At 39.0% G+C, this 10,476-nt stretch overlaps 1 protein-coding gene across 4 annotated transcripts in view; it reads right to left on the minus strand.

The window, feature by feature from the left end:
• RPS15A (ribosomal protein S15a) overlaps positions 1-10,476 on the minus strand; it is a 159,507-nt gene that overhangs the window by 44,144 nt on the left and 104,887 nt on the right. Inside the window, exon 6 of one of the 4 annotated variants that reach the window (XM_077773239.1) lies at positions 7,348-7,522. The exons of the other annotated variants lie outside the window; for them this stretch is intronic. Coding sequence (XP_077629365.1) covers positions 7,496-7,522 — 27 coding nt within the window. The 3' untranslated portion in view covers positions 7,348-7,495. Of the gene's footprint in view, positions 1-7,347; positions 7,523-10,476 lie in introns of those variants that run through there. 4 annotated transcript variants of the gene reach the window in all.

A 10,476-nucleotide genomic window follows, 5' to 3' on the forward strand; every position in this document is an offset into this window, starting at 1 on the left:
GCTGGGCAGGCAGACAAGAGTCACAACATTAAGGCATGAGAAGAAATTTGAATTTTATCCTAAGAGCAGGGGAAAGTCTATCAAGGGTTTTCAGCAAAGAAGTTGAAAAACCAGATATATTTTTTGGAAAACATGATGCTCAATGTGTCCAGATGATGGACTGGGACAGAGGTACTGGAAACCAAGAGAGGTTTTGCAAAGATCTTGAATGGTTTACAGAGCACAAAGAGAACTTCAAGACAACTTCTTGTGGAAAATGGAAATAGCCTATTTAAGGATTTCCACTTGGGACAGGCTTCCCTTTCAAACAGGAACAAGAAACTTCTTAATTTCCCTCCAAAGTCCAATAAGAGCCATTACAGGGATCCAGCTGCCAGGTTTAGAATGAGTTGAGCAAAGCAAAAATGATAGAGAAATAAAACATAAAATGAGACTATTTTCCACTTTGAACTGAGGCCAATAAATATATGGGAGCTTGCAGTTTTCCATGAGTAACAACTCAAGTAGGAAACAACACTAATTATTATTCTTCTTATGTTAATAATTACATCCAATTGGACTACTTAAACAGAGGATGCCTTGGGGAGCAACGACAGTCTAAGGAATTCCATTATTGAAATTCCATTGGTGGCTCATGGTCTCCTTAGCATCACTAATTAATATTCTCTCCCTAAACAAACAAGGATTGAGGAGGCTGGTGAACTACAGAAATATTGCTTATCATAGGAAATGATGGAGAATACACAGAATAAAAATACTCGGGTCACATTTGCTATTTTTATCATAATAAAATGCTCCTGAGGAACCATTTGGCAAAATGCACCTGCACCATAATGCCTGGCAAGATTAATGGCTTCAAGACAATTGTAAAATTAAAACAAATCTCAGGTTCAGTTACCGAAATTAGACATTGGGAAAATACTCATTTTGCTCCAGCCATCAATTCATGGCAGGTTTTTGGTTTGGGTTTGTCTTTTTTTTTTTTTTTTAATGTGCCAGCATTTGATTCAATAATCGGATTTCCTCTATGTCTCATTCACAATCTATTTCAAACATATACCTGACGGCACTGAATTCCTGATACTGGTGAGGCAGTGGCTCCTAAGAACATCGGCTTTGCAGTATGAGAGATATGGGTTCATATCCTGATTCTGTCATTAACTACATGTGGTCTTGAGCAAGTTACTTAATCACTCTGCCTCAGTATCCTTATCTGCAAAATGGGGATAATAATATTATCTAACCTTAAAGAATTTTAAAGGGTAATGTTTCTAAGGCAATGTCTAGCACCTGACATATGTTTCAATAAGTGGCAGTTGTTCAGGAATGATTATTATGCTACATCCCTTCCCCCACTCACAGGGGGAATAACCCATTCACAGACAAAATAACCCATTGTGAGTACAATTCTGCACCAAGGCCACTGGCTTTCAATATATATGTCTTGTTTGAATGTGAATAAATACATGATCCTGGTAACTAGCCACTCCAAATTCTCACCCAGTGTCTAGAACCATCTTACTTTCACTTGTTTAAATGGCGAGTGGGCTCATGCCAGTCAGAAGTGGGTAAAATGAACAAATTAGGAGACTATAAATGCTGGTGAGGATATGGAGAAATGGGCACCCTCCTACACTGTTGGTGGGAATGTAAACTGGTGCGGCCCCTCTCGAAAACAGCGTGGAGGTTCCTCAAAAAATTAACAGTAGAACTCCCCTATGACCCAGCAACAGCTCTGCTAGGAATTTACCCAAGGGATACAGGGGTGCTAATGCATAGGGGCACATGGATCCCCATGTTCATAGCAGTAATTTCAATAATAGCCAAATCATTGAAGGAGCCTAAGTGTCCATCAACTGATGAATGGATCAGGAAGATGTGGTTTATATGTGCAATGGAATACTACATGGCAATGAGAAAGAATGAAATATGGTCATTTGTAGCAATGTGGATGGAACTCAAGTGTATTATGCTAAGTGAAATAAGTCAGGCAGAGAAAGACAGATATATGTTTTCACTCATAGGTGGAACAGGAGAAACTTAACATAGGACTATAGGGGAGGGGAAGGGGAAAAATAATTAAGGAGAGGGAGGGAGGCAAACCATAAGAGACTCTTAAATACTGAGAACAAACTGAGGGTTGATGGGGGTGGGGGAGAGGGGAAAATGGGTGACAGGCATGGAGGAGGGCACTTGTTGGGATGAGCACTGGGTGTTATATGAAAGCTAACTTGATAATAAACTATATCAAAATTTGTTTAAAAAGTAAATGGCTCGTGGATCTTCTTGTGTGTCAGTTATAACAAGCCCTCTTTGACAGAGTGAGATTACATCCCTTAAAGGGGATAGAGATGGCATAGAGCCCTAAACCATTAGCCTTTAGAGCAGGGGTTAAAGGGGGGAATTTGCAGCCATTGGCTAAGTGTGGCTCAAGGAAAATTTTTAAAACTCCAGGTAGTAGAGGTCTCTTTTGGACTGAGTATATATTGCCAATTATTACTAATTAACAATAATAATAACTATCCCCTATCAAATGCTTACTATGTGACAGATATTTGGCCTACAGCTCTAAATACATGACCTTATTTAATCCATGAGACAGTCCTATCAGGTCTAAATCTAAATTTATTTGCCATGTTATTTTGGGGAAAGTGGAAGCACAGAAATGTTAAGTAATTCTCCCACATTACCCAACCAGGAATTCAAACGTAAAGTGTCTGGTCCTAAAACCAAAGTATTTAGCTGCTATGCTATATTATCTTCCAAGCAAATACATACCCTTAGACAGATGTCACAAGCATATCACCCGCTTTACTTTCCTGTGGTTGCCGAAACACAAGACCATCAATTGGGTGACCTAAGCAACAGAAATATGTTGTCTCACAGTTCTGAAGGCTGGAAGCCTGAGATTCAGGTGTCAGCAATGCAAGCAGATTCCCTCTGACACTGAAATCTTTTCTATGCCTCTCCTCTAGTTTCTGATAGTTTGCTGGCAATATTTGGCATTTGGATCTCTACCTTCATCTTTACACAGCATTCTCCCTATGTGCAAGTCTGTCTCCAAATTTCCCCTTTTTATAAGGACCTCAGTTATATCAGATTATTCCACTCTACTCCAGTATGACCTCATCTTAACTAATTACACATACAGAGACCCTACCTCCAAATAAGACCACCTTCTGAAGTACTTGGCATTAGGGATTCATATAAATGGGGGGGGGGCACAATTCAACCCATAATTCTACTCCTACCCATCCGCCCTAACTGGTTATTCCCCCATCGTCTGACTCAGGGCATGGAGGAGGGAAACAGGATTTCTACACACTCCCAAACATACTGCAAGATGTAACCCTCCATTCCAAACCCCACGGAGCCATTTATCCTATGTTAGAAAGGAGAACTGAAAAGGGATACAGTGCAAAAGATGTCAAAGCAAAGATATACGTTTCCTCAGGAGCAACAACTCTCAGAGATTTGAGTAGTAAGGTTTTGAAAAATGGACACATGAGGAACAAAGGTTGAGTTTTGTGAAATCATTGATAACCCCCAAGACAACACCCAGCTTTCCCCCATGATTATAAATGGGGGGATTTGAAATGGAACTTCTATTGTGTGGCTTTCAAAGCCCTCGGTGGCCCAGAAGTAGTGAATTATTTCTAAGGTAAAGCACTTCCTTTGAACTCAGGGGAAACAAAAGTAGGCAGATAAAAAATGATAATGTAGGAAGCAGATTTATGAGCAACTTGAAATCTGAACGCTGCTTTTTTTTTTTTATTCCTTAAGATGGACCAGTCCTGTGGCCCATGGGGGAATAAGCACCTAAGACTGAATATCAAAAATAAAATCTCTAGGCATTTCCCAAACTCATACAGGAAATCTCACACAAGCCCCTCCCCAATAAATAATAGATGTGATGTAAAATGCAGATTCCTTTGTCTAGCAATGGACATAAGTAGATGAACAGTTGTTCATTCTTTCCAGTTACTTCCAGAGTGACTGCCATAGGCTGGGTGCTGTCCCAGGTCCTGAAGAGAAATACCTCGAGGAGGATTTACCCATTAGGTGGATTCCAAACTCGTAGTAATTAAATCACAGATCTACAAGTGACTTCAGGAGTCATTTATCCAGACAGAGGATGGTAAAGAAGATAGAGGAAGGCATGTGTCTTATAGTTCCGTTGTGTGTCATCTAACAAATTCTTCACAGCAAACTTTCAAGATGGTGTCTTTCCTATGAACCAATATTATGAATCTCTTTCCTACTGTTTTGTAGGAATCCACAGTGACTAAGCTCCTCTTCCTCTGGTTGAGCATAATTTTTACATATATTGCAAGGAACAACCATTTTGCTTTTGAACACCTTACCCTGCTTTACTTTTTCTTTTATGCCCAGAACAGATCACCTTCTACATTGTATCCCCCCTCACTAGAATGTAAGGGCCAATTCTACCCATTGATGTATCCAAGCATGTAAAAGAGCATTTGAAATGAGAATGTAAAAAAATGGTGTGGCCCTGTGGGAAGCTCTTTGGCAGTTTCTTAACAAACTAAACATAGAATTACCTAATGACCCAGCAATTCCATTCCCCAAAGAACTGAAAATGGACACTCAAACAAATGGTACGTGAATGTTCATAACAGCAACTATTCAAAATAGCCCAAAAGGTGGAAACAACTCAAATGTCCATCAACAGATGAGTTAATAACCTTGGAAATACATTAAATGGAATACTATTTAGCCATGAAAAGGAATGGGGAATTGATATATTACACTGCAGATTAACCTCAAAAATTGTATGCTAAGTGTAAGAAGTCAGACACAAAGGTCTCATATTGTATGATCTCATTTATGTGAAATATCCAGAATAGATATATCTATAGAGACAGGAAGCAAATTGGTAGTTACCAGAGGCTGGAGATAGTAATTATTTAATGGAAATGGATTTTTATTTGGAGATAATGAAATGTCTTAGAAATAGACAGAAGTGATGATTGCATGACATTGTGAATGCACCACTGATATGTTCACTTTAGATTGATTCATTTTGTGCTAAATTCATTCAATTTAACCTCTATAAAAAAAGAGCACCTCAAAAAAAGGGCCTCAATAAATATTTGCTGAATGAATGAATAAACAACAAACAAATCAATATGTTTGGCCCTAAAAACAGATAACACTAAAAGGTAATCTATGAAAAAGCATTTTTGGAAAATCTGAAGTCCTTCACCAGCCACATTTAAATCACCTTGTTTGCAGTGTAAGTAAGCACTGGAGTGGTATTGGCCTGGAGGGTCTATGACCATGTTTGGTGGCCTCAGCTGAGGTTTATTACTCTGCTCATGGAGAACAGGAGACAAAGCCTGGGGTCCTATCAGGGGAAAAAATCTTCCTGTGTTGGAATTTTCAGAACCTACTGTTCCTACATAGCTAGAGACATTTCTGACTGCCAGGAGGGAAGAAAGCCAGTGGGAGTTAGTCCCATCTGCCTGCAGAGGGGCAGAACATTATCTGTCTAAATACTTCTTCATCAGAAAGTCTTACAGCTGGAGGCCTTTCCTTGCTCTCACTGTGACCTCAGCCTTAGGACCACATTAAAGAGCATTAATGCCATGGAGAGGGGGAGGGAGGAGATGGGCTGCCAGACTGGAACTAAATTAAAAATAAAGCTCCCCTTATTAAATTCATAATTATTGTGAAGCTGTGAAATCTTATTTTAAACCTCCGGCTCCTTTCTTTTGTCCAGGGTACAGGCTGCCTGCTTCTGAATCCCTATTTTGCTTTATGGACAATTTCTTTTTAGCATTCTGAGCATTTAACCTTGAAAAATAGTGTTGTTTTGCTGCTGTATTTTCTGATTGTTAGTCTCCAGGCATCTCTGTGGCATCTTTATAAATCTGCAGGAGCTGGTAAATATTTCTTGCCAACCAGCAGCTGAAATCTGAAAATACCAGCTCACTTTTTAGCTGTCAGGCAATTAATGTAATTCAAAGGAAATGAAAGGTATGGGCAACTGGGACTGCTTTTAATAACAGGAGGGCTCCTGGCTCAGACTTAGAAAGGCAGGAGAGAAGAATCAATAAAAGGCGAACAGAAAGGGTAGAAGAGGGCATGGAGTTCTCCAGAAACATTTTTGTCAGCATGCTGGCAACACCACTAATCTGTACCAAGAGAAGCTGATAAATGTAGCCATTGATGGTCAACTTAGAGATGGGCCAACTTTCAAGGCCTAGAATAGGGCATCCATTAGCCTATAGGTTGGCTTTGTATAACCAGAAAAAGATGCCCCATGAGGACAGGTGAATTGGGAGAAAATGTCCCCTGAGAATGGATGCAGGGCACACAGCTTGATGGCCAGAGAAGAAATTCATTTCAGGCCTCTTTCTCCAAACTCACCCCTATAGGGGTGGCATTTGTGCAGTGCGCAAATTGTACAGCTGCATGTAGCAGCCCTATGCAGATCACACCCCACTTCCCCATCCTTCATAATATTGGTTTCCCATTCTTCCCTGCTAAATCAAGAACAACTTGTTAGCTTTGGATCCCAGAGGTGAGAGAAGTATAATTGGCTATAAAAGTTAATGTGAAGAGTTGAACTGTGAAGAAGGGGAGGGGGATCTCACTCATGGTGATGCTGTTTCATTTCTCCAACGACGGAAAGTCTTTCCTTTTAGTGAGGAATAACTAGTCATTAAAAAGAGGCATTTTCCAGTCCAGAGAAGGGTAATTCTATCAAGGTCTACCACCTTTCATAAACTTCAGACAGGGTAGTCAAGGGTCTACAATGCATAGGGCAGAAATCACATGCTGCTTTATGTAATTGTTGCCTCCCTGGACTGCAGTGTGGATACTGTCCCCTGGAGCTGTACAATACAGCAACCCTGCATCCCATGTGCAGTGCATTGGGGAGGCTCAGGGAACACCCTGGGGTACATACTTCAACCTACCTCCTGAGAGAAAAGCAAGCTTTCAAAACCTAGTCCATCAAGGGGCGCCTGGGTGGCTCAGTCAGTTAAGCATCTGACTCTTGATTTCAGCTCAGGTCATGATCTCGCGGTTTGTGGGTTTGAGTCTCACATTGGGCTCTGCACTGATGAGTGGAGCCTACTTGGGATTCCCTCTCTCCTCTGTCTCTGCCCCTCCCCGCCTCTTTCAAAATAAATAAACATTTACAAATTTTTTAATGTTTATTTATTTATTTTTTTTTTTACAAATAGTTTATTGTCAAATTAGTTTCCACATAACACTCAGTGCTCATCCCCACAAGTGTCCTCCTCCATGCCCATCCCCCCCTCCCCCCCACGTCCATCAGTCCTCAGTTTTAATGTTTATTTATTTTTGAGACAGAGAGAGACAGAGCACAACCAGCGGAAGGGCAGAGACAGAGTCACACACAGAATCTGAAGCAGGATCTAGGTTCCAAGCTGTCAGCACAGAGCCCAGCACGGGGCTCAAACTCACGAACTGCAAGATCATGACCTGAGCTGAAGTCAGACGCTTAACAGACCGAGCCAGTCAGGTGCCCCTAAATAAATAAACATTTTAAAAAGTATTTTTTAAAAACATGACCCATCAAGTTAAATAAAAAATCATCTAATGTGTTTTTACATACCAGCAAACATTTAGTCAATAAAACAGTCTATTTATAATAATATTTTTAAATATCAAATACCTAGCTAGGAATAAGTCTAGCAAAATATGTGTAAAACTGATCATGGAAGGCTCTAAAAGATCACTGATAATAATTTTAAAACACCTAAAACACCTACATGGAGGGATACACAATGGTCATGGATTGGAGGATTCTATACTCTGGGAAAGTCAATTCTCTCCAAACTGATCTCTAGATCTTTAACACAGTTCCCATTGAATCTCCAGTTGAAGTTTTACCGGAAACTGAGAAGCTAATTCTAAAATGTATATGTAAAAGACCAGCCAAGACAACCTTAAGAAGCAACCAAGTAGAAGGGCATATTATACCAGGTATTAAGACTTATTGTAATGGTAGAAATTAAGACAGTAATGCTGGCATGAAAAGAGACAAACAATATCAAGTGTTGTTGACAATTCAGAGCAACCTGAATTCCCATCCACTACTAGTGGGAGTTTACATTCATATAAGCACTTCAGAAAACTGTTTAGCAGAATCTACTAAGTTTGAACAATGTTTATTTTATGATCCAGCAATTTTACTGCTAGCTATGATACCTAACAACACTGGCTACACCTGTAAACCAATAATCAAGCTCAAAGATGTTCATAGCAGCCCTTTTTAATGTCAAAAACTGGAAATAACCACAAATGCCCAACAATAATAAAATAAGTAAATAAAATGGCAATACATTCTCATGATGAAATACTATTCAGCAATAAAAATCAACTAACTGTAGCTCCATGCAATTCCATAGATAAATCTCACATTGTTTGACTCTATTTATATCCATTTATATCTTTTTAAGTGCCAAAAACTAATCTGTGGTATTAAAACTCAGTATGGAAATTACTTTTGGGGAGAAGGGGACACAATGGTGCTTTTGGGGTGTTGGTTATTCAAGTGTGTTCACATTGTGAAAATATATTGAGCTAAACACTTATGGCTTAAGTATTTTTCTTTCAATATGTTATATCTCACTTAAGTGTTTTAAAAACTTTGTATATGCACTTGCTTAAGGAGACTAGTGATTTTCTTTTTTAAGTGTCTATTTAAATTCTAATTAGTTAACAGACTGTGGAATATTAGTTTCAGGTGTACAATATAGTGATTCAACAGTTCCATACATTGCTCAGCAATTAATCACGATAAGTGTATTTTTAATCCCCATCACTTATTTCACCCATCCACCCAAACACCTCCCCTCCAGTAATCATCAGTTTGGTCTCTATAGGTAAGAGTCTATTTCTTAGGGCACCTGGGTGGCTCAGTCAGTTAAGCATCTGACTCCCTCCAGGTCATGCTCTCACAGCTTGTGAATTCATGCCGGGCTCTGTATTGACAGCTCAGAGCCTGGAGCCTACTTTGGACTCTGTGTCTGTCTCTCTCTTGCTCATACTCTCTCTCTCTCTCTCTCTGAAAAATAAATAAACAGTGAAAAAATTTTTTAAAGAGTCTGTTTCTTCTGATGCCATTCACAGTTGCACAAAAACCATAAAATACCTAGGAATAAGCCTAACCAAAGATATAAGAGATCTGTATGATGAAAACTATAGAAAACTTATGAAGGAAATTGAGGAAGACACAAAAAAATGGAAAAACATTCCATGCTCATGGATCAGAAGAATAAATATTGTTAAAATGTCACTACTACCCAAAGCAATCTACACATTCAATGCAATCCCAATCAAAACTGCACCAGCATTCTTCTCAAAACTAGAACAAACTATCCTAAAATTTGTATGGAACCACTAAAGACCCCGAATAGCCAAAGTAATATTGAAGAAAACCAAAATGCCAGACTTTAGCCTCAACTACAAAGCTTTAATCATCAAGACAGTATGGTATTGGCACAAAAACAGACACATAGACCAATGGAATAGAATAGAGAACTCAGAATTGAACCCACAAATGTATGGCCAACTAATGTTTGACAAAGCAGGAAAGAGTATGCAATGGAAAAAAGACAGCCTCTTTAACAGATGGTGCTGGGAGAACTGGACAACAACGTGAAGAATGAAACTAGATCATTTTCTCACACCATGCACAAAAATAAACTCAAAATGGATAAAGGACCTGAACGTGAGACAGGAAACCATCAAAACCCTAGAGGAGAAAGCAGGAAGCAAACTCCTTGACCTCCCCNAAAAAAAAAAAAGAATGGTCTTTATCCTGAAAATAGAGAAGAAAACAATTTTTTAAATGGGCAAAAGATATGCATAGACACTTAACGAAAGAGGTTATGCAGATGGCAAATAAACACATGCAAAACTGATCAGCATCATTTATTAGGAAAATGCAAATTAAACCCACCTTGTGATACCACTGGACACCCATTAGAATGGTTAAAATTTTTAATTTAATTTTTTTAAACAATTGGCAAGATGATAGACTTTTTTATTATTCTCAAGTTAGTTAACATACAGTGAAGTCTTGGCTTCAGGAATAGAACCCAGTGATTCACCTCTTACATATGACACCCAGTGCTCCTCCCAAAAAGTGCCCTCCTTAATGCCCATCACCCATTTAACCCATCCCCCATTCTCCCATCAACCCTCAGTTTGTACTCTGTATTTAAGAGCCTTTTATGGTTTGCCCCCGTCTCTGTTTTTATCTTATTTTTCCTTCCCTTCCCCTATATTCATCTGTTAAGCTTCTCAAATTCTACATATGGGTTAAATCATATGTTTTTGGTCTTTCTCTGACTGAGTTATTTCACTTAGCACCCTCCATTTCCATCCCCATTATTGCAAATGGCAAGATTTCATTCTTTTTCATCACCAAGCAGTATTCCATTGTATATATATATATATATATATATATATATA

This window comes from Crocuta crocuta, unplaced genomic scaffold (assembly GCF_008692635.1).
Source record: "Crocuta crocuta isolate KB4526 unplaced genomic scaffold, BGI_CrCroc_1.0 scaffold16, whole genome shotgun sequence".
In the NCBI taxonomy this organism is placed as follows: domain Eukaryota; kingdom Metazoa; phylum Chordata; class Mammalia; order Carnivora; family Hyaenidae; genus Crocuta; species Crocuta crocuta.